Source organism: Chiloscyllium plagiosum, unplaced genomic scaffold (assembly GCF_037043375.1).
Source record: "Chiloscyllium plagiosum isolate Xiang-an unplaced genomic scaffold, Cpla_swu_hap1 HiC_scaffold_2, whole genome shotgun sequence".
NCBI lineage: Eukaryota > Metazoa > Chordata > Chondrichthyes > Orectolobiformes > Hemiscylliidae > Chiloscyllium > Chiloscyllium plagiosum.
Window position 1 is genome coordinate 90,786,088 of NW_028270140.1, and position 26,073 is coordinate 90,812,160.

Here is a 26,073-nt window from a genome sequence, read left to right on the forward strand (position 1 = left end):
TCCCCTGTCTAGGTGACATCCTCAGTGCTTGGGAGCCTCCTGTGAAGCGCTTCTGTGACCTTTCCTCCGGCATTTGTAGTGGTTTGAATCTGCCGCTTCCGGTTGTCAGTTCCAGCAGTCCGTTCAACTGACAACCGGAAGCGGCAGATTCAAACCACTACAAATGCCGGAGGAAAGGTCACAGAAGCGCTTCACAGGAGGCTCCCAAGCACTGAGGATGTCACCTAGACAGGGGAGGAAGCACATTATGAAAGTATGGAATAACAGAAAAATATGCAAGTGGTCAAACATTAGATAATATTTAACATAGTGCTGCACTTGATGCTTGCCTAAGTCTTTGTAAACACATGCTGTACAGGCCCTGTCCCACATCAAGGCCTTTCCCGACGAAATGCTCATGCCCGAAACATTCACTCTCCAACTCTTTCGATGCTGCCTGGCTGGCTGTGTTTTTCCAGCAGTATACCTTTTGACTCTGATCTCCAGCATCTGCAGTCCTCACTTTCTCCTACTCACCCAACATTCTAATTTCTGCCCTTCAAGTCTGCTACATTCAATAGGATCATGGTCTCAATGTAATTTTGTGGCTAACCCCAATACTCTAACTTCCTCTGAGCCAAGAATCAAGCCTATGCTCGGTCATCAACTCATCTCCCAGTTTCATATTGCCTCAAATTTGAAATTCAACTAATTGCTTCATGGATTCACTGTAACCATCTAGTAAACCTACCCCTAAAAGAACACTGCTCTAACTCCGATCTCCTAGATACTCTCACTTCTTTCAACCCACCACTGGTATCCATGTATCCAAGGACAGAGAAGTGTTTCTTAAACTTCAGTCCATCTGGTATTGAAGCCCTCACCTATGTCTTAGTCAACTCCAATCCCAAACATTCCAGTGTACAGAGGAACCTCGATTACCGACTATCAATTATCTGAATTTCAGATTATCCAAAAGATGATCTCAAGGTCCTGATAGAAACATTACATCAAAGAGATGCGTCCAACACTGATCGCATCTTTTGTTTACAATGATTAAAAATGAATGCTGCAGGTTCCTTACACGTGTGCCTGCTCAGAAACAAACCCTGAGACAGAGGGAGTAAGGCAGGCACAGCAAGGAGACAAAGAAATTTCAGAAACGCGAAACCCCAGAGGAGAGGCATTGAATCAATTAACCAAATAATCAATTATCAGAAGGAAATAATGCCCGCACACCTTGTTTGGATAATCGAGGTTCCTCTGTACTAAGGATTGCTCCTTCATTTTCCATCATGTTATGAAGGTGGAGCTGTGTACTGTACCTTTAAGAGTGTGTGAAAGCTGGCACAGACCTAAAGAGGCACAGAGTATGCGGAAAAATTTAATAACGTAACACTTCGTTGAAACAAATAGCTGGAGCTGTGTTACCATGGTACAAAAACTCAAATTCAGCCAATTAGTTTAAATTATGCCCCAGATATCAAAATCCAATCTAATTTTAAGTTTACCGTTTTGGATGACATCAAACCAATGAAGTGATCAATGTTTTGGGGTATTAAATCATACATTTTGACAAGCTGGGGGAGAACAGCAAAGAGTTGCCAAACACCAACGTAACAGCCTGCAGAATAGCTCTCAGAGGTACCTGTCCATAAGAAATTTGTGCAGCAGAACACAGATGCAGACCTAGAGAAATCTACAAAGTTCGAATCTGAAGATGATTTTGAAATTGATTTTGCCGTAAATTTAAGAGGGAATTTAATCGGACCAGTATTGTAGAGTGATCAGGTAGAAATTGGTTTAAGAGAAAGGAGTTATAAATAGTTGTAGTTTAATGTTCTCTTTTGGACTTGTAAAAAAATTGTTCCAATTTTTCTTTAAATAGTGGTATCTGGGATAGTTTTTTGCCACTCAATTTAACAGATGACGCAAGGTAAGCTTTTCTGCGTGCCTGGTTTAAATTAGCAGAGGTGTTTACTCCATGTCGTAACAATCATCCACACTAACTTATTGCAACACCAAGTTCCACTCTTCAACCATACATAAGAATGTGAGAAGTCCACTCAACATCTTCAGCAAGCAGTGTCACAACCTGTACTGAATCCAGTACAGGTCATGCTGTTGTAACGCATGTTTCATTAACGCAAATTTGCTGTAACGCAATTGACAAATTGGGGACACTGCTTCTAAAGTGGGAACTTTAAGAAAAATCAACCACACCGCCCCGTGGCCCAACATTTCAACTCCCCCTCCCACTCTGCCGAGGACATGGAGGTCCTGGGCCTCCTTCACCGCTGCTCCCTCACCACTCGACGCCTGGAGGAAGAACGCCTCATCTTCCGCCTCGGAACACTTCAACCCCAGGGCATCAATGTGGATTTCGACAGTTTCCTTATTTCCCCTTCCCCCACCTCACCCCAGTTCCAACCTTCCAGATCAGCACTGTCCCAATGACTTGTCCTACCTGCCTATCTTCTTTTCCACCTATCCACTCCACCCTTCCCCCCGACCTATCACCTTCATCCCCTCCCTCACTCACCTATTGTACTCTATGCTACTTTCTCCCCACCCCCCACCCTCCTCTAGCTTATCTCTCCACGCTTCAGGCTCTCTGCCTGTATTCCTGATGAAGGGCTTTTGCCAGAAACGTCGATTTTACTGCTCCTCGGATGCTGCCTGAACTGCTGTGCTTTTCCAGCACCACTCTAATCTGGACTCTGGTTTCCAGTATCTGCAGTCATTGTTTTTACCTACTTTAAGAACAAGCGCTGGCTGTAACAAGATTATAATCTCCAACACTTTAAGCCCCATTTCTAAAGCATGAAATTTCTATCATGTGGAGCTGCACAAGAACACAACCATCACATTATAAAAGAACTACCTGTACTGTTTTTCTCAATCTCACTCTTCACAGTTTAATCGACCAAACATTAACAGCTCTTTATGGAGTTCAACACTATCCAGGATAAAGTAACCCATATAATTTTGTACATTCACTATCACTAGCACACAGGAGTCGCAAAGTACAATCTACAAAATACAGTTAACAACTCTCAAAGGCATCAACTGTACCTTTGTAACAGCCTTCTGGCTGCTAAAACACAGATAGGTTGCGAACTTGGACAAACAAGGGATGCTGGGTATATTGACCAAATAAAATTCTTAATTATTAAACCCACACGCGAGACGCACTGCAAACACAGCAGCCAGGTGTTAATGGTATTAGCATAATGTAAAAGGCCAACGTTATTCTGGACAGATGTACCCCAAACAACCTATCCACTAAACAAAGGGGAGTCCAGACAGAAAGGCACCAGTTCCTGCTACACAAAGAAACTAACAGTAGCATACCATCTAAATGATTGAGTCTTGTTTCAAACTATTCAGTATATCTCCCTGGTTGGCCAGAACTATAGAAAGTCATCTAAAAAGGTATAAAAACAGGGCTCATCTGCAGATCTCACTCTTGGAATTATCTGAGGCCTTCTAAAGAGAACATCACAAGAGGCAGACACCAGCTGACCATCCAGAAAGAAAAACAGCTTCGCAGACCCAGAGAGCGCACAAGAGTGTACATCCACAAGAGACTCAGCAAGTACTAATATGTTAAAGGCCCAAATTGTATTAAAAATTAGTTTAATGTTAAAGATTATTGTAACTTTGTTCCTAATAAAGTTGGAACTGTTTTGTATTGATACAGGTTGTGTTCATATTGATTTGACCGCTTCAGTATTGTGGGATACCCGGGCAAATTCATTCATCACATTCTGGTCGGAGTCGTCTATAACTTGTTAAAGAAGAGCCAGACAACACCTGACAAACCTGCAATCTCAAAGAAGAAGGATGGCAGGCAAATGATATCTGAGAGTTCCGCTCCAATCACACATCCTTCTCACTTACAAATATAATCACTGTTTCTTCTTCATGGGGTTAACATCAGGAGACTCCTCACCTAACAACAATGCAAGCATCGCTTCAACACAAGATATAGCATTTCAGGAAGGCAGCTCATCTTCTCAAGATGAATCAGGAATAAACAATAAATACTGGCTTTGCCATCCATGCGCACATCCCATAAACGAAGGAAGAAAACAATATTACCTCGAGTTTGCTCATTTGTATTGGCAAACAGTGCCCCCATTACAAGCTCCCATCCTTCTGTTTAAATCCCTTCATGAATCTTGTCCTTCTCATCTGTAATTTTTTCCAGAATCCTTTCATTAAACTCTCCATTAATCTAACTGTGCAACCCCCCCTCTTCTGTACCACCATTGGTTGCCATCGAAGCAGCATATTTTCCAAGCCTCTGAACTTCTCCTTCCTGTCCCGTGCTTGTTCTTAAAGACCCTCTTGCCCCAACACCTCAGCCAAGCGTTTGGTGACCCTCCAAGCAAATTACCATTGTTTTGACTTCTTTTTCTGATCTTAATTACCATGGGGATGAAAGATTACTCAGAATATGCAAGAATGTAAGAAAATCAGATCATCTATGACCTTATTGAATAGTGGAACAGGCTAGAAAGGCCTAGTGGCCTATTCTTGATCTTTGTTCATATGTTTGTATGTAATTTTATAGGTTCCATGAGATTCCCCATAATTCTTCTAGTCCTAACACAGCCAGTCTCTCTTCATATACCAGTTTTGCCATCTCAGGAATCACTCTGGTAAACCTTTGCTGCGCTCCCTCCATAGCCAGATCATCTCTCAGATAGGGAGACCAAGACTGCGCACAGTACTCCAGGCTGTGGTCTCAGCCACGCCTTGCATAACTGCAGCAAGGCATCTCTGCTCCTGTGCAAAGATCATCTCACTATGGAGGTCAACATAGCATTTGGCTTCTTCACAACCAACTGCACCTGCATGCTCACTTTCAACGACTGGTGTACAAGACACATGTCTTGTTTGCTATCCTTGTTGTACCTCCCCATTTCTAAATCTAACAATTCAAATAATAATCCACCTTCATGTTTGTGCTACCAAAGTAGTAATCTCACACTTAACCACACTACACTTCATCTGCCATCCATTTGCTTACTCACTCAACCATGAATGCATGGAGTGTGGTAAGTAAGATGACCATGAGGGAATATGATGCCACAGCTACAATGGAAATCATGTTCAAGGAAATGATTAAATAGGAGAAGTGATGGCCCAGCAACATCAAGACCCAATAACCCAGAGACCTAGGTGATGTCTGGGGACCAGAATTCAAATCCCCTCCATGGCAGATGATGGAAGTTAACATTTCACTGAAATTAAGAATTTAATGATAACTATAAACTGTCAAAAACAAAAAAGAAATACGGTTTAGTAATGTCCTTTATTGAAAGAACCTGGTCTACATAATGATCCATTCTTAACTGCCCTTGAGGCAAATAGCCTAACCAGCAACACCCACATCCAATTTTTTTTAAAAATCCTGGATACAACGTGTTCAAGAGAAATGGCAAAGGACCGAAAAGAGAATGGCTTGGCAGCATTAGGAGAGCACTGCAATGCTGGAGAAGGATGCCCAAGAGGGACATTTGGGTCAAGCAAAGGAATAAATTGGGCACAATACATTGTCCAGTATGGTTAATCATATGAACTAAAAGCAGAAATGAGCAATTCAGCTCCAGCCTGCTCTGCCATTCAATACGAACATCACTGATCCCCCAACTTAGTGTTAACTCCATTTTCCTGTCAACTGCTATCTCTCATCCTACAAAAGGAAATACCCTCACTGCATCCACTTTGTCAATCCCTGAGCATTTTGTATAGCTCAATTAAATCTCCTCATGCTTCTAAACTGCTCAATCTCTCTTCATAAGACCAAGTTCAATTCTGTGATCAATCGACTGAACCTCCTTTGAGGTACCTCCAATGCAACCTCCTCCTTCCTCAAGTGAGGGGCCAACACTGTATACTCCAAGTGCAGTATCACTAATGTCTTTTGCAGTTGCAACAACACTTGCCTACTTACATATTCTATTCCTTTTCCAATAAATGCCAAGATTCCATTTGCTTTGGTACCTGCATACTAACTTTCTGCAATTCATGGACAAGAACATCCAGATCCCTCTGAAGCACACTGAAGTTTCTCTCCATTTAGATAATAAGCTATCTATCGATTCTTTGAACTAAAATGGATAACCTCTTACTTATCCACATTAAACTTCATCTGCCAAATTTTGACCCCTTCACCTCACCTATACCCATTTGCAAATTTATTATTTCTTTATTGTAACTTAATTTCCCACCTATTTCAGTGTCATTCAAATTTTAACTACAGTCAAATTTGCAAGTCGTTAACTTGGATTGTAAATAACCAGTGCCTGAGAACTGAACCCTGTGGCACACTAGTTACTCCTTGCTATCCCAATGAAGACCCGTTATCCCCATCAGCTAAGAACTAATGGGAAAAATGTAAACCAACAGGTAAGGAAATTATACAAAATGTATAAAAATTAAAGAGTAGTTAATATGCTGCACTTTAATGATCTGAATACAAACTGGGATAGGGCTAGCGTAAGGGTCAAAAGTTTGAGTCCGCTTATGAGAATAGCCTGCAGCAATATTTTCCCAGTCTAACAAGAAAGGAAGCACCAAAGTTCTTGGGAGTGAGGTGGACCAGGTTGAGCAAGTCTCAGTGGGAGAACATTTCAGAGATACTGTTCATAAAGTTTACTTATTATGAAAAAGAATTAAAATTGATCCAGAATTAAAATTGATCCAGAGTAAAAATAATGAAATTAGGGAAAACTAACTTCAATGCATCACCTTGGATCAAATAAATTAGAAGGCAAAGATTGGCAGGAAAATGGGTAAGCATACAATAGGTTACCAAAGAAGATATGATTTAGACACAGTGAAAGTAAACGCGGAATCCCCTAGGATGACAACTGAAAAATGATGTAAGTTGAAAAAGTATGCTTATAGCAGCCATTATATAGAAAATACAATGGAGAACTAGGTTGAATGTAGAAGGTTCAGAGGACTGGTGAAAAAGAAGAGGGGCAAAGAGGGATTATAAAGAGATACTGGTAGGTAGCATATGAAGTTCCCAAAGTTCTCCTGTAGACATAAAAACCGTAAAGGGTTGGTAAACAGTAGATCGATGAGGGACTATAAAAGTGAAAATATACTCCAAAGCAGGTGGCATGGCTGCATTATTAAATAAATGCCTCACATCTATCTTTACCAAGATAGATGGTGGTACTCAAGATATGGTGAAAGAAAGGGGAATTTCAGACAGGTGAAGGTTTTAACATTGATAAGACAACAGTATTAGATAGGCAGTGGGAAGGTAACAAGCAGATGAGCTCAACACAGAAATGTTCAGACTGTACCTTTTCTAGTAGTAAGAACTCTTAAGGCATGACAAATACAGAGAGCCCTCAGCATTAAAGATGACAGGATAATAAAGCAGAATCCCCACCAACATCTTGGGGATTATTACTGACCAGAATCTGAACTGGACCAGCTATATAAACAATGCGGCTAGAAGAGTAAGTCAAATTGTGTAGCAACTAGCTCACCTCAACTCCTCAAAGCCTGCACCGTCTACGAGGTACAGGTCAAGAATATGATGGAATACTCCCTACTCTCATGGAAGGGCAGCTCCACCAACACAAGAAATTACATAACATTCAGATTAAAGCAGACAGCTTGGTTAGTACTCAATTTAGCAGTTATACATGCACTCTTTCCATCTCCACCAAGGAGCGGCAGCAGCGAGTGCCATCCACAGGATGCACTGTTCATTAGATGTTCCAAACCACCTGAAAATAGAAAACCAGTAGATGCCTGAGAAGACCAACCACCTACAAGTTTCCCTCCATTTCACACATCACTCCAACTTAGAACTACAAGTTCTGTTCTTTCATTGTCACTGGTTCAAAATCTTGGAATTTCCTTTCCAATAGCTCTGTGGCTGTACACACTTCTGTTAGAATGCAGTGGGTCAAGATGGCAGCAAGCAGATGAATTAGGAGAAGTAGGTCATTCCATTTTAAAAAATACACAATGACCATACTTCCACTGCCTTCTGAAGCAGAGTTTTCAAAAGTCCCTCAACCGTCACAAGAATTCAACTCATGAAAAGAGGCGCAGTTGCTAATTTTTGAACAATGCCCCAAGTTCTGGACTCACCCACAAGAGTAAACATTTCCACAACCTTGTCAGAATCTTTCATACTTCAATCAAATCACTTATTGTTCTTCTGAACCCATTAGGAAAATAAGCCCAGCCTGCCCAATCTCCCTCATAAGAGGAACCACTCATTGTAGTTATCAATCCCACTAATGACCGCTGAACACTTCCCATCTTCTATGATCATATGTTTCAGCCATACCATGAACTCCTACTTTACACAAGGAGCTTTTATGTGGAACTTTAGATTTCCAAAAGGCATTTGACAAGCACAGTACATCTGCAGGCTCCCCATAAACCACACACATTTAACTTAAAGCAGGTCTAGGCACCACACTAAAAAAGAATGCGAGGACATTGGAGATAATGCTTCCAGGGTTGAGCAATTTCAGTTATGAAGGTAGATTGTAAAAGTTTGAAATGTTTTCCTTGGAGGATCAGGGTGGGGAGCAAATTGAACTGTGCAGACCCTTCATGATTTTGAATAGTTCAGAGTAACAGGTAGAAAACAGATCCTCTCAGAGGATCAAGAGCAAGGGGGTCACAGATTTAATGTAACTAGTCAAAAGAAGCAAAAATGATCAGAGCAAAAACTTTCATGAAACGTGTGCACAGAATCTCAAGTGCACTGTGCACAATGAAGTGTGTATTGTGGAGGCAGCAAAAAGAGAGAGTTGTTAGCTTCCTGAAAAGGGAACAACTATTTAAGAAAAGTGATAAGGAAAAGCCAGGGAACTGTAAACCGGTAATCCTGACATTGATGGTGGGCAAATTATTGCAGGGAATCCTGAGGGACAGGATTTATACGTATTTGGAAAGGCAAGGACATATTTGGGATAGTTAGCACAGCTTTGTGCCTGGGAGGTCATGTCTCACAAACTTGATTGAGATTTTGTAAAGAAGTAATAAAGATCTACATGGACTTCAATAAGACATTCAACAAGGTTCCTCATGCGACACTGGTTAGCAAGGTTAGATCTCAAGGAATATAGGGAGAACTAGCCATTGAATACAGAACTGGCTGAAAGGTAGAAGACAGAGGATGGTGGTGGAGAGTTGTTTTTCAGACTGGAGGTCTGTGACCAGTGGTGTACCACAAGGAATAGTGTTGGGTCCACTGCTTTTTGTCATTTATATAAATGATTTGAATGTGAACATAGAAGGTATAGTTAGTAAGTTTGCAGCTGACACCAAAATTGGTGGTGTCATGGAGAGCGAAGACGGTTACCTCAGATTACAACGGGATCTTGATCAGATGGGCCAGTGGGCTGAGGAGTGACAGATGGAGTTTAATTTAGATAAATATGAGGTGTTGCACTTTGGAAAAGCAAATCAGAGCAGGACTTATACACTTAAATGGTAAAGTCCTGAGGAGTATGCTGATCAAAGAGACATTGGAGTGCAGGTGAAGTAGAGTCACAGATAGGATAGTGAAGGCGGCATTTGGTATGCTTTGCTTTATTGATCAGAGCAGTGAGTAACGGAGTTAGGATATCATGTTGCAGCTGTACAGGACATTGGTTCATCCGCTTTTGGAATATTGCGTGCTATTCTAGTCTCCTTCCTATTGGAAGGATGTTGTGAAACTTGAAAAGATTCAGAAAAGATTTACAAGGATGTTGCCAGGATTAGAGGATTTGAGCTATAGAAGAGGCTGAATAGCCTGGGGCTGTTTTCCCTGGAGCATCAGAGGCTGAGGGGTGACCTTATAGAGGTTTATAAAATCATGAGGGGCATAGATAGGGTAAAGAAACAAGGTATTTTCCGGGGGGGGGGGGGGGGGGGTCCAGATCTAGAGAGCAGAGGGGAAAGATATAAAAGGGACCCAAGGGGCAACGTTTTCACACAAAGGATGGTGCATGTATGGAATGAGCTGCCAGAGGAAGTGATGGAGGCTGATACAATTACAGCATTTTGAAAGGCATCTGGGTGGGTAAATGAACAGGAAGAGTTTAGAGGGATATGGGCCATGTGCTGGCAAATTAGACTAGATTAGATCAGTATATCTGGTCGGCATGGACAGGTTGGACTGAAGGGCCTGTTTCTGTGCTATATATCTCTATGACTCTATAACATGAAGCATTACGAGGAGAAAGCAGGAAAATGGCACTCTGAGCTGCTCATTGGTGAGTCAATGCAGACATAATAGGCCCAATAGCCTCCATGTGTATTATTCTATTAAAGACTAATTTTCAACATTTTACATGCACAAAAATAGCACTAGTTAACAATGGTTGGAAAATGACTCAAGCAAAACATCATTGAGATTAGAGCCACAAGCAAGATTTGTGTTCCATATATATTCAACTGATCTTTCTAAAAAGTCATCAAAATAAACCACACATCTTAAACTTATTAAAGCCAGAACATATAAAACAAATGCGTTTAGAAACTTACACCATTAACCTAATGTAGAATAATGGTAACGAAAGTGGATTAGTGTGGTTACTCAGAGACCTGGACACACTAATCTAGACAAGAGTTTGAATTCCACTAGAACAAGCCAGAATTTAAAAGTAAATTAATTAAATAAAAAGAGACTGGAGTAAAAAGACTAAATTACTGGATTGTCATAAACTGCCTGTGTGACTTCAGAACTATAGCAACTGTGATGAACTCAAACAGCTAAACAATTCTCTCAGTTCTAACAAAAAAATTTGAAAACAATAAAAGCCAGGCGGACCACCCATCATCATACAAGACACAGAATACAACAAATAGCCAAAATCTGCCAAAACCATGGGGGATGCATTTGTGCAACTCAACTTTGGTAAGAATTACTACCATAAAGACCTTGAAACGTCCAGTCTTCACAAGTTTATCCATCATGCGAGGCACAGCTACCATGCTAAGCGTAAAAGATTTACAAGAGATCTAATAGCTCAAAACTAGGCATCCATGAGTTCTATGGGAAATCAGATGCAGGATTGTAATTCACCATATTGTACAATATTGTAACCCAGCATATCTCACTCTACCAGTCAGTTCTCGCCAGAGACTAATCCTAGTTCAATTAGGAGTGTAGAAGGACATGCCAAGAGCAACACCTCATTATCTACAAATAAGGTGCTTCTCTGTTGAAGTTGCAGCACAGGACTACATGCATGCTGACAGGAGAAATAATCTGGTAGCAGCAGAATTAAGTGATCCAATCAGCAACAGATCATATGAACGCTCTGTAGCCTTGCTACAGGTGGACAATTAGATGACTAATAGGAAGAAAAGGATCAATTTACAACAGCAAAAACAGTAGGAAACATTTCTAAAAGCACTTAAAAATGCTGAACAAATTACTTTCACTGAAAACAAAAGCACACTGAGCAAGATCTGTTGTGCTTACTCAGCAAATTGGGCTAGTTTCAAAATTAAACGAACCTGTAATACAATACTAAACATAAAGACTGTCTTACTTTTATGTATTTTGACTGTGGACTGAGATGAAAAAAAGAACGGTTTTAAAACCAAGGATTGCTGAAGACTTACCGCATGTTTTTTTCAAGCAAGTAACCCGACACTGCTAGGCACTGCTTACATAGCAGCTGGTTCAAACAGGAAGGAGGAGGAAAAACTGCAGAAAAATTAGAGTCAAGAATGTGTACAAACGGAGATTCAGCCCGCAACAAGTAGCTAACTGGTGTGTGGACTACCAACCAGTTATCAATGACGAAAGCTTTGTTGCCTACCAACAAGTAGGTAATTGATTCTCTTGTAGATGAACAGCTTGGGCTGTGAAAAAGAGTGGGAGAACCCTTCAGATCTCTACTAGCTCAGGTCTCTTTGGTTCTCTGCAGTAAAAGTTACTCTAAGCTGAATAAAACCAGTTTCTTTATCCTTCTGCAGGTGCTGCAAACTATGACTTATAGAAGGTCTTTGACTTACTAATTAGTAAGTGTGAACCAACCCTGTGCCTCCAACAAACTACTAAAAGCATGCAGAGGAGGAAGGCCAAGAACCATCTGTGAACAGAGACCATTGAACTGCTTTTCTAGTTTTCCCTTCATTTTTTACAAGCACAGTCTTAAAGTTTAATTAGAAAAGTTATACATTGATGGTTCATATATGTTTACCTGCAGCTAGAATTTATTTGTAATTGCAATTCTTAAGTACAGAAACCTGGTTCATGCTTTCTTAACAGGAGTCTAAAGGACAAGTAAATTGGGTACTATGCATATTCTTAAAACCATTACTTTTTGTGAAGACTCCATGAATAGGAGGGACTGATTTCCAGCATGCAAACCCATTGAGGCATGACAGAAAGAAAACATTAATAAGCCTGAGAATTGGACTAGTTTTAAAAAGGAAGGCCAATAATGCTGGGGGGGGGGGGGGGGGGGGGGGGGGGGGGGAAATAATTGGGAGGGGTTGTGGGGCTGAGGGGAAGGCAGCTGAGAATGCAATAGGTAGATGAAGATGGATTTGACCAGGGAGTCGTGGAGGGAATGGTCTCTCCGAAACGTTGATAGGGATGGGATCTGCTTATAGGTGGCAGAAGTGGAGGAGGATGATGTGATGCGATGTATACAGAGGTTGGTGCAGTCGAAGGTGAAGACTAAGGGGATTATGTCCTTGTTGCATTGAGAGAGGTGGGTTTCAATGGCGGGGGTGCAGGTGGTGTGCTGGAGGGTATCGGCAACTATGTGGGAGGGGAAATTGCAGTATTTGAAGGAGGCCATTGGGATTTTTAATAGTTGAATTAGTCATCCAGAGAACAGATGCAGTGGAGGCAGAGGAATTGAGAATAAGGGATGGCGGTTTTACAGGAGGCAGGGTGGGAGGAGCTGTAGTCCAGGTAGCTGTGGGAGTGTGTGAGTCTGTAGCAGATGTCTGTGGTCAGCCAGTTGCTGAAGATGGTGATGGATGTCTCAGATGTCTAGGTGAATTTGAGGTAGGGATGAAAGGTGTTAGTGAAGCTGATGAACTGTTCAACTTCCTCATGGAAGCACAAGGTAGCATCAATACAGTCATCAATGAAGCAGAGGAAAAGCAGGAGATGGTGCTGGTGTAGCTGTGGAAAATGGACTGTTCCATGTACCCAACATAGCTGGGGCACATGCCTACCCCTTTGGTTTGGAAGAAGTGGGAGGATTGGAAGGCGAAGTTGTTAAGGATGAGGACCAGTTCAGCCAGACGGATGAAGGTGTCAATGGAAGGATACTGGTTGGGACAGCGTGAGAGGAAGAAACATAAGGCTTGGAGGCCTTTGTCGTAGAGGATAGATGTGTACAGAGACTGGGTATCCATGGTGAAGATAAGGCGTAGAGGATTGGGGAAATGCAAGTCTTGGAGGTTGTGAAGGGCGTGAGTGATGTCCCGAAAGTAGGTGTTCTCGGTTTACAACGTAACTTTAACATACAAGTCAACTTAAAACACTACAAAGTTCTGACCAAGAGTATCAAAATAAAACTGATACCTGGGAAAAAGAAAGCACTGCTATGCGCATGATACATAATACTATATAAAGACTTGTCAAAGTTTGGATGTACCATGCATATTTGGAATGATAAACAGCACATTCAAGTCTGAAAGGGTACATAAAAATAATGTAACTTTTTCCATAGTGGGAACATTGTCCCTGTAATATTTTCATTTGTGATTTTAAAAATGCATCTGGTCCATTTTAAACACTGCAAAGTTTAAATCTTAATACAAAGAGACATTTTGATTTTCAGAAGACAATTATGATCTCTAAAGGTTTCTAACAGTTTTTCAAATTAATTTATCCCAATCTAATTCAGAGATATTTCATCTTAATCAACTCTTAACTCTTTTGCAGAAATCCCCCAACCTCCCCAAATGTTTCCAGTTTGTTCCTGCATCCTTTTAATTTAACCCAGGAAACTCCTATCTTCTGTTCAAATACTACTGCCCTCTTCACTTCAATTTGGGACCTTCAGTCCCTACATCTTACTTCCACTTTTATTAAAGTTGGCAATCTTCACCATCTCTGCACAAAGTAATACTTGCCTTCTAATTAGATCATGACCCATTTCTCAACCTTTACTTATAGATCTCCCTAATCCAAATCAGTGGGTCTGAGCTTTTACTCCATTTCTTTTTCCTTGCATTTCCAAAATCAATTTACTCTCCTCATTGCAACATTAAACCTACCAAAGTCCTGGAGAAAACTAAAAGGATTATAGTTATTACATACTCTAAGAATGTGTGATAACCTGGCATGCCAACCATACTCCCACCACCAAAACATACACATAGCATATCCTGGGATAATGTGTCTAACTGTTAGAATTTATGCCTTGTAGGATAGCAAGCAAACATCAAATTCACCAAATCACAGAAACTTTAAAAAATACTTTTAAAATTGGACTCTTTCGTATTAACAGGTTTACGACATGCAAATATTTCAGAAGTACACTGGTCTGGCTTACATGCAACTCCAGAACACACAGGTTGATAGACTCAACTGCCCTCTAGGTAATTAGGGATAAGCAATAAATGCTGGTCTGGCCAGCGATGCCCTCATCCCATGAATGGATAAAAACAAAATCAGATGCATACATATTGAAGAATTTGTTTTTAAGATGGCAAGAGAAGAAAGGTACATACAACTAATGATTGTACAGCACTCACTGTGTTAGCTAGCTCCAAGTAACTGCCACTCATGGGATGGCTTAAGCTTGAAGCCTGTGCCAAGAGTTTCTGCAAAGCGACTTGCTGATCCAGGCCAGCAGCTCCACATTCTAACAGTTTCTGAAGCATTGGATGACTATTATGTAGTTCAGGACTCTGAAGGTCTCGAGCTCCAGAATCATACTCCCAGCTCTCCCTGGCCCCTGACATGGCACCTAGGAAAGAAAAAAAAGCACTTTATTAACTTTGAAATTAAAAGTGTGTGCAGGAACAACACATTTGTTAAAATAAGCATAAATTTGAATTTTTAAAAAGGAACTAAGGACTAAGCTATCATGGACAGAGTAAGTATTAATTCACGGCTCAAATGAGAAGGATTTCTTAAAGTAGTGATTCCTCAAATTAAGGACTGAAGTGAAATAACAAAGGTTATTAAATATTTGACAGTTACACTGAACATTTGATGTGATTCATGATAAGGACTAAGAGAATACTGTTTAATGAATAAGACAAGTAAACAATTAATAAAAGCAAAATACTGTGGATACTGATAAGTAAAACATGACTTTTGGACCATTAAATATGTGCACATAATGTCAATGAAAGTTGAGTATATGCCAGCATTTGCATTTAACCATCTTAACAAACTGGACAGCCTTAAGATCCTCCTCACACATACCTCCTTTCAAACTCTGCCGGTCATTTCTCAATATCATTCAAGACTAAAGATCAATTTTGCAGCTTTTAGACACTGGAGGTAGCCACTCTCTTTTAACACTTAAATGTCTCCTTTTGTCTTGATACATATACGGGATACAATACATAGCTGTGGTCTCACATTATTGTATGGTCCAATCTCAACTTCCTCTACTGATGTTCAGCATGCCATTCACATACTATCATCTTTGCCTATTGATGCTCCACAGTATTTGAAAATATTACTCATTAAGTGTACCAAAACACAATCTTTTTTGAGAAGGGAAAATAATGGGAGTGACTAAAACGTGATTGATTCAGAAAAGATGACGACCAAAACCACAAACTTGATGTTTATTTCAGTCAGACTGACTTCAAACAAGACATAACTAGGCAAAGTAAATTGGGATAAATTGGTAACAGATACATTGTACACAGCAGAAGATACTCATTAGGACCATAAGATATAATGCAAGACAAGTGCGCACATCTACAAAATTTTCCAATCAAACTGGTCAGACATTTATTACACACCTCTGGAGCAGGGGGGACTTGAACCCAGGCATGTGGTTTCTAGAGTAGGGATACAACAATGTGTCAAAAGTGGCCTCCACTTTAGAGTTAAATTCTACTGGTGAAGAGAAGCAGCCTCGATCAACAATTAAGGTCAGATCTACGACTCATTACTTCAATTTATTTTGTGGCAGATTCATGGAGTATCTACCGATGTTATCTATCTAAACTTCCAAAAGGCATTTCATTGATTTTTCTCCTTAAACGTTCGGAATTGACAGCAATGTGGGACCGCAACCTATTATTTTGATAATGATCTTGTTATGAAAATGTTAGTGTACCGTACCTTTGAGAGAGTTAAAAGCTAGCAGTGACAGCACTAAGTGTTCCCAATAAGATACAATGTAACATATGGCCCAGCTACTGGGGTAGCGAGGGTAACTGATTAGAGTGGTGCTAGAAAAGCACAGCAGATCAGGCAGCATCAGAAGTCTCATTCCTGATGAAGGCTTTTGCCCAAAACATCAATTTTCCTTCTCCTCTTATGCTGCCTGACCTCCTGTGCTTTTTCAGCACCACTCTAATCTTGGACTCTGATCTCCAGCATCGGCAGTCCTCACTTTCGCCTAGCTCGGGTAACTGGTTGCCTGGAGACAAAAACAGATTCAAATTAGGCCAATCAGTTTAAATTACATCCCAAACAAAATACCAAGTTCCAATCAAGTTTTAATTTAGCACATTGACAATCTTAAAAGCCAATGACACAATCCGATGCTTTGGGGGTATTAGATCAGGGAAAAGTTAAACAGTTGGGAGGAGAACTGCCAAGTCACCAGCATGTAAAGATTGCCTGAAAAATAGCTGTCTTAAAAGGTACCTTTAAATCGATGAATAACCTGTGAAGCAGACTCCCCAACAAGAAAGAAGATTGGAACACAGAAGAACCAAAAGCTGCCTGGTTTTAAGTCAAAAAGTTTTGTTTTGTAAATTTTAAATCAGGGGTTTTATTGGACTAGTATTGTAGAGGGGAAAGTTAAAGATAGGTAAGAGAAAGGAACTGTAAATAGTTGTTAATTATTTATTAAAGTATAACAGAGAATAATTAAAGTTGTTAATTTTTACTTTAAATAGGTCTTGGCCACTCGCATTTTTACAGATTGCAGGTTTAAATTAAGCAGGTGGGTTACCCAGTGTAGTAACAATCTATACAAAAACAGTGGAAAAAGTTGCAGAAGGTGTCATTGCCAAATTTGGCAACAGGATGGACGCCCACGTATATAAACTAGGGTAGCGGTAATCTAAGGGGCAAGTGTTCTTAGATTGTATTCAGGAAACTTTTGACAGCAATATCTGTAAAATCAACAAGAAAGCAGACACTGACAGACAGGATTTCTGGGCATGAGGTGGGCCAAGTAGATCAAGTAACAATGCGGAACAGTGATCCCAGTGTCATAAATTTTAGGATGACGATGGAAAATGACACTGGTCAATCCAGAATAAGAATAATCAACTGGTCCAGAGAGCAGACATCACTTGAGCAAGAACAGAGTTGGGTCAAAAGTTGGTGGGAACAAATTATATCTGAACCACTGCATTTATTGCGACGCAGGTATACAATACACGCCAAAAAGGGTGGGCATTTCATGATTTTGATCCATTGAAAATACATTTCCAAATCAAGGTGATTTGTTACGTGGATGGAAACTTGCACATTGTGGCATACCATCTGGGAAACCACTCTACAACTGAACTATAAACTTCCTCACTTAAACTGACCTTCCTCGTCTGTAATTAGTTTGAGACCCAAAGAACTTGTTTATATAAATTAACCTTTCAATATTTGACATTTGTGCTAGTCAATTGCATAAAAATCAGTTAATTCGTCATACGTGGTTTGTATCTATCCTAATGGTGTAAAATGACAATAAAAAATATAAAAAGAAGGCAGCATTTGCTGACACAAACAATTTTGGATAATTCAAGATGGAGGACAGGAAAAATATGTAGCTGTAACACCTGCTTTGTTTTGAGGTATTTTAGGTGTTGGAGGTGATTTAATCAAATTCCAGGAGCAGCAATTACTGTTTTATACGCTGTTGCAATTGTTTTGGAACTTTGGAGAAACAAAAAGTCAAAACAACAGCATCTTTAAAAGGGAGAAAGACAGACAAAGGCAGCAAGCACATGGTCTAAAAGGGAGAAGAGAGAAAGAAACCTACACTACTAACTGACACAGCAGTGAATCTGCACAGTTACTGCCTTTGCTAATTGAATTCATGTATCACTGGACATCGGAGTGTGTCTAGGAAAATTTAAACAGCGAAATTCATTCCTGATCTTGGAGAAAACTGTTTGGGAGAGGTCACAGCACAGCAACGGATAAGTGAATAGTTTTAAGTATAGCCTTGCTATAAATCTACAATAGTGAGTACAGTGGGTTCTTTCTTGATTACATGTTTTTATTTGGATTTGCCGCTTGATTAACTTTTTAAAATATAAGCCATAACTATTAAGTTAGCCTGGAGCAGTGTTTTGTAAAGCAATAAGACGGTGCTATTTTCTGGATCTGTAGATTAGGAGGAGCAAAATGGCCTTGAGTAGAGTGATATGCTCTTCTGTCAGACATGGGAGTTTTGAGAGAGTTTACAGGTTACTGAGGATTATATCTGCAATAAATGTTGTTGGTTGCGAATCCTGTCAGATCGAATGGATTGGTTGGAATGACAGAGGCAATATGGAATTTACAGGAGCTAGGGGGTGTGGTTGATGGCAGTTATAGGAAGGGAGACAAGTTGCAGATAGTCAGGTAGATGGGTTAACTCCAAAAAAGGTAGAAGAAGTAGGGTGTGTGCGCGCCCGTGTGAAGCCACTCAAACAGTCAGGGCAGGCAGGAACAAAGCATACAACAAGGTTGGACTGATGAATGAAACTCCATTTATTTCAATTCAAGAGGCAGGGAAGGCAGATGAACTCAGAGCATAGTTAGGAACATGGGACTGGGATATCAGTCATTACAGAAACATGGCTCAGGGACAGGAAGCTTAATGTTCCAGGATACAAATGGTATAGGAAGGATAGAAAAGGAGGCGAGAGAGGAGGGGGAGTGGCGTTTTTGATAAGGGATAGCATTACAGCTGTACTTGGAGAAGATATTGCTGAAATACATAGAGGGAATTTATTTGGATAGAACTGAAAAATAAGAAAAGGACGATCGCCTTATTGCGATTGTATTATAGACCCCCTAATAGTCAGAGGGAAATTGAGAAACAAACTTGTAAAATTCTCTCGAAGAATAATAGGGTGGTAATGGTAGGGCATTTTAACTTTCCAAACATAGAAGGGGACTGCCATAGTGTTAAGGGTTTAGATGGAGAGGAATTTGTTAAGTGTGTACAAGACAATTTTCTGATTCCGTACATGGATATACCTACTAAAAAAGGTACAAACCTTGACCTACTCTTGGGAAATAAGGCAGGGCAGGTGACAGAGGTGTCAGTGGGGGAGCACTTTGGGGCCAGCAACCATAATTCTACTAGATTTAAAATAGTGATGGAAAAGGATAGACCTGATCCAATGGCTGAAGTTCTAAATTGGAGGAAGGCTAATTTTGATGGTATTAGGCAAGAACTTTCAAAAGCTGATTGGGGGCAGATGTTTGCAGATAAAGGGACAGCTGGAAAATGGGAAACATTCAGAAATGATATAACGAGAGCCCCGAGGCAGTTTATCCCTGCTGGGTGAAAGGAAAGGCTGGTAGGTGTAAGAAATGCTGGATAACTAGAGAAATTGAGGGGTTTGGTTAAGAAAAAGAAGGAAGCATACATCAGGTATAGACAGGATAGATCGAGTGAATCCTTAGAAGAGTATAAAGACAGTAGGAGTATACTTAAGAGGGAAATCAGGAGGGCAAAAAGGGGACATAAGATATCTTTGGCAAATAGGGTTAAGGAGAATCCAAAGGGCTTTTACAAATACATTAAGCACAAAAGGGTAACGAGGGAAAAAATAGGGCATCTCAAAGATCAGCAAGGTGGCCGTTGTGTGGAGCCACAGGAAATTGGGGGTGGGGGGAGGGAGGAGAGGAGATACTAAACGAGTATTTTGCATCAGTGGTTACTGTTGATGAGGACATGGAAGATATAGAATATGGGGGAAACAGATCGTGACAACGGATTGCTGGGCCCTTTACTGAGATGTATGTATCATAGATAGTCACAGGTGAGGTGCCGGAAGATTGGAGGTTGGCTAACATGGTACCATTATTTAAGAAAAGGTGGTAAGAACAAGCCAAGGAACTATAGATTGGTGTGCCTGACGTCAGTGGTGGGCAAGTTGTTGGAGGGAATCCTGAGTGGCAGGATTTACACGTATTTGGAAAGGCAAGGACTGATTAGGGATAGTCAACATAGCTTTGTGCATGGGAAATCATGTCTCACAAACTTGATTGAGTTTTTTGAAAAAATAACAAAGAGGATTGATGAGGTGGCCGTGATCTATATGGACTTCAGTAAGGCATTCACCAAGGTTCGCTGTGGGAGACTGGTTAGCAAGGTAGATCTCATGGAATACAGGGAGAACTAGCCATTTGGATACAGAACTGGCTTGAAGGTAGCAGAAAGAGTGCGGGGAAGGTTGTTTTTTTCAGACTGGTTGGCTTGCGACCAGTGGAGTGTCACAAGGATCTGTACTGGGTCCATTTCTTTTCGTCATTTATATAAATGATTTGTATATGAACATAGGAGATATACTTAGTAAGATTGCGGATGACACCAAAATTCGAAGTTTGTGGACAGCAAAGAAGGTTACCTCAGTTTACAACAGGGATCTTAGATCAGATAGGCCAATGGGCTGAGGAGTGACAGATGGAGTTTAATTTAGATAAATGTGAGGTGCTGAATTTTGGGAAAGCAAATCCTAGCAGGACTTATACACTTAATGGTAAGGTTCGAAGGCGTGTTGCTGAACAAAGACACCTTGGCGTGCACGTTCATAGCTCCTTGAAAGTGAAGTCGCAGGTAGATAGAATAGTGAAGACGGCGTTTGGTATGCTTTCCTTTATTGGTCACAGTATTTAGTATAGGAGTTGGGAGGTCATGTTGTGGCTGTACAGGACATTGGTTAGGCCACTGTTGGAATATTGCATGCAATTCTGGTCTCCTTATCGGAAGAATGTTGTGAAACTTGAAAGGGTTCAGAGAAGATTTACAAAGATGTTGCTACAGTTGGAGGATCTGAGCTTTAGGGAGAGGCTGAATAGACTGAGCTGTTTTCCCTGGAGCTTCAAAGGCTGAGGGGTGACTTCACAGAGGCTTATAAAATAATAAGCAGCATGGATAGGATAAATAGACAAAGTCTTTTCCCTGGGGTGGGGGAGCCCAGAACATGGGTTTAGGGTGGGAGGGGAAAGATATAAAAGGGGCCTAAGGGGCAACTTTTTCACACAGAGGGTGGTGTGTGAATGGAATGAGTTGCCAAAGGAAGTGGTGGAGGCTGGTACAATTGCAACATCTAAAAAGGCATCTGGGTGGGTATATGAATAGGAAGAGTTGAGGGGGCTCTGGGCCAAGTGCAGGCAAATGGGACTAGATTAGGCAGGGATATCTGGTCTGCATGGATGAGTTGAACCAAAGGGTCTGTTTCCATGCTGTACATCTCTAAGTCTATATCTATGCATGCACACGATTCAGACACTGTATACTGTTAATTCATGTGCAATGTTTGCACTGCACACTTTGAGAGCTGACATGACACAAACAAGACAGACAGAAGAGCGAATGGATACAGCCTGTACCCCTGCCTAGATTGGCCAACTCTCTCCATTTAACCATCCCCAAGCCACCTCTAATATTCACAGCCACATTTGTTCCTGCGCATATGCATATTTAGGTGAAAATAGCTTGCATGCTTTGTGGAATCAGCAAACATTGCCATATTTAATCCAGTAAACAAGCAGGTAATCATTAGCTCCTTAAACACACATTTCTGCAGGGGCTGGAGGTCAGAATTCATTATGGAAACTATAGTTGGACATAAACATTCTGTTAAAATTAGTAGTCTATCTTGTTGAGATTAATTCCAAATCACAAAGCACAGTAACTCGTCAATTCAAATCATGTTTTAAGAACATTATTGAAATTACAAGAGTTGCTTGATTGTTGCTTAGTCACACAGCACTTAAACACTGCTGAAGAGGAAAAGTCGAAGCTTTTCAACTTGCATCATCAGGACTGGAACACAAGAAACAAAACTCAAAAAGACAACAATTTTTGCAGCATAAAGAGGGTGCTGCTGGATTAGACCATGGAGATGCAGCAGGAACTGTTAACTGCCAATTTTAGTTTGCAGAAAGATGTAAACCACACTGGCAAACTGATTGGTCAGGCCACTGCCGTAGGGAATGCAGCAATGATTGAGAAAAGATTCACAGATTGCCAATGAGAAAAGGTGCAATGCTTGGACAAATTCCTTCTGCCCACAAAGAATAAGGTCCTACACATGAATACAAGTAGCTTTGAACACATACAACTAAATCATAACACAAGCCTGTCCCAACCTTAAACAACCAATGAAGTTTTTCACACATTTGGGATTGTTATGCAACAGCAGACTCACATCTTATGCTGGATATGGTGTTCTGAGGTTTGCAAGCATAGGCTGGCTGAATACAACTGGCATACAAAAGGATCTTTTACTGTTCCATATTTCAGATACAGACATTTCCTTAAGTTGTTGACTACAAACATCCCTAGCACAAGTCCTGTTGGCAGTCAATGTTAATGAGATACTCCCATTAAAGAACTAATAATTATGGTAGAACGAAAATGTCAAAGTGTAGTATTATATTACATTCATGACATTCACTAATCACTGCAGCGTATGTCATGCATAGTAATTACATGGCAAATTCAATTCAATGGATCTTTCAATGTCACACAGAGAAAGCTAGAAATTATGCAAAGGTAAAATTGAACTTTTTCATTTATGTAACCTACATACCAAGGCTGTTATCACTGCTAGTTGGCCATGAAGCTATGCGATCACGCAATTTTCTTATTTTGCAAGATTCATGTGACTTCACTGAGAGTTCACCTTCTTCCTTTCTTATTTCAGATACCAACTGCATACGGCAGCGTGCAAAATCCTCAAAGGAGATTTTCCCATTCTCATCTGCTCCCAACTGATGCATAATCTCTGCTACTGATTCCTCCATGTTTAGTTGCCGACATACCATAAGCAAGTCATTCCTAAAGAGAGATAAGCAAAGAAATATCACCAAACTATCACATCCTTAAATTTGCTGTGAACGCTGACGATGCCATGTGCAACATTGTTGAGGAATAAAGTGCCATACCGAAAAAAATCGTTACCATAAGATACCAGTTACTTTCTTCTGAAATCACAGCAATGTAATATATTAAAGATCTTTCTGTTTGTTTATAAACCCAAAGTGATAGTTTCTACTCAAATATTTCACAACACTACATTAGTGTACTTCACACATTTTGCAAACCCACCTAGCTTTGTATAGTCAACAAAACCATTGACATCTAAATAATTAATATAAATTACAAATAGCCAAGGGCCAGCAGTAGTCAATTACTGTATGCTAATACCTCTACATCACCCAACTGCATAAACCCTCATCTTGCATACTGGAATTTTGTGTTATAACTCAAAACTATTTTGCAAATTCAGATGTACATCTAGTGGTTCCTGTTTATCCTACAAGTTACATCCTCAACAAAGTTAAATCTGTCAAACCCAATTTCCCTTCCATAAACCCCTGTAAATTAAACATTTTCTGACCATACTATAAGTGTATATTCAAGGTTGCCTCAATAATAGATCTTAGCATTTCTCCAATTAAACTCAAGGCATTCAAACATTTAATGTGTCTTCATAACTGATCAAAGTTCTCAGTAACAAATTTGGTTTAGCCAAGTTATATTTTCATGTATATATTTTTCAAATGTAATTTGGTCCAAAAGCTTTTTTTTTTAAAAAAAGACTCTTTCCTCCTAAAAAAAGTGATTATGTTTACCTTTTAGGGGATAAAACACAGAACAATGGAAGACAAAATTACTCAAGATGCAAAACAAATTTTTGCAGCATAGGCAATTGGTATTAAGAACAAGTGCCATACGTAAAACTAATAAAATTAGGTATACATCTTTTTACATCATCTTTTAAGAAGCAACATAAACCAGGAGCTCTGTCCAGCGGCTGAATGAAATTCAACAATGGACAAAGTAATAGTTGGTCAATTTGTTAGACACTAAACATTGGCACACAAAACACCATTTTCATCCTCAAAAAAAATCTCTCCAAAATCATGGAGTTACTTAATTGCTCCATATTAACAATCATTCATAAGTGGTGACTATTTTGAAACTTCGTCAGCAACTAAAGCAAAACCTTCTATGCATAAATCACAACAGTCCATATCAGTTACTTGATCCCTCGCACCAAGATATCAAGACAACTAGTAAAACATGCATGGGCTTCAAAGCTGATGCTGAATACTAATGTGAGTATAGCATTTAAGTAGCTAACAAGGGGGTTCAACTTATACATTTAAAGACATGTAAAAATCTGGATTTGAGAGCCTGGTTATAAACAATGAGCTTATCTCGTTCCCGGGTATTTAGAGTACAGTAACTCCATCCCATGAAAAAACGACAAACTATATCCCATTGTAGTCTATAAAACCATGACACAAAGGAGAAGTAGGCTATTCAATGAGATAATGGCTGATCTGGTATATCTGAACTCCTTTTGCCCATTTTCTCCCTTGCTGACTAAAAACAGGCTCACTACCATCATATCGATCTTAAGTGGGTGACCCCTTACATGCCCTCTGTTTCTCCTTGTGGGGGAGTCTAGGATCAATCTCTCTGCATCTACCTGACTAAAAGCAAAGTGTCCAGATCCTGGAAATCCAAAACAAACAATGCTGGAAAAAAAACCTGAAAGAATTGCAGATGCCATACATCAGAAACAAAACAATAATAGAGATTGTTGGTAAAACTGAGCAGATCTGGCAGGATCTGTGGAGAGAAATCAGAGTGATGTGGCAAACATGATGCTAACACCTCTACATCACCCAAATGCATAAGCCCTCATCTCGCATATTGGCATTTTGTGTTGTAACTCAAAACTGTTTTGCAAATTCAGATGTACATCTAGTGGTTCCTGTTTATCCTACAAGTTACATCCTCAAAATAGTTAAACTTGTCAAACCCAAATCCTGATGAAGGGCTCCTGCCTGAAACATCAATTTTCCTGCTCCTCAGATGCTGCCTGATCTGCTGTGCTTTTCCAGCACCACTCTAATCTTGAGGAGAAAGTGAGGTCTGCAGATGCTGGAGATCAGAGAAGGACTCAAAGCCCTCCGCTTCTTTCTTTCCCGCCGTACCGACCAGTACCCTTCCACAGACACCCTCCTTCGACTGACTGAACTGGTCCTCACCCTGAACAACTTCTCTTTCCAATCCTCCCACTTCCTCCAAACCAAAGGAGTAGCCATGGGCACCCGCATGGGCCCCAGCTATGCCTGCCTCTTCGTAGGATATGTGGAACAATCCATCTTCCGCAACTACACTGGCCCCACCCCCCACCTTTTCCTCCGCTACATCGATGACTGTATCGGCGCCGCCTCGTGCTCCCACGAGGAGGTTGAACAGTTCATCCACTTCACCAACACCTTCCACCCCGACCTCAAATTCACCTGGACAGTCTCAGATTCCTCCCTCCCCTTCCTCGACCTTTCTATTTCTATCTCAGGCGACCGAATCAACACGGACATTTACTATAAACCAACCGACTCCCACAGCTACCTGGACTACACCTCCTCCCATCCTGCCCCCTGTAAAAACGCCATCCCATTCTCCCAATTCCTTCGACTCCGCCGCATCTGCTCCCAGTTCCAAAAACGCACATCCCAGATGGCCTCCTTCTTCAAGGACCGCAATTTCCCCCCCCGACGTGGTCGACGATGCCCTCCACCGCATCTCTTCCACTTCCCGCTCCTCCGCCCTTGAACCCCGCCCCTCCAACCGCCACCAGGACAGAACCCCACTGGTCCTCACCTACCACCCCACTAACCTCCATGTACAGCGCATCATCCGCCGCCATTTCCGCCACCTCCAAACGGACCCCACCACC

General features: G+C 40.7%; 1 protein-coding gene across 3 annotated transcripts in view; it reads right to left on the minus strand.

Moving 5' to 3' along the window:
- mcc (MCC regulator of WNT signaling pathway) overlaps positions 1-26,073 on the minus strand; it is a 196,356-nt gene that overhangs the window by 162,475 nt on the left and 7,808 nt on the right. For 2 of the 3 annotated variants that reach the window (XM_043710810.2, XM_043710801.2), the window contains exons 2-3: positions 22,906-23,153; positions 14,701-14,915 (exon numbers count right to left, since the gene is read on the minus strand). In XM_043710810.2, the coding sequence (XP_043566745.1) occupies positions 14,701-14,915; positions 22,906-23,153 (463 nt within the window). The remainder of the gene's footprint in view (positions 1-14,700; positions 14,916-22,905; positions 23,154-26,073) is intronic. The other variant, XM_087998632.1, reaches the window with a different exon arrangement.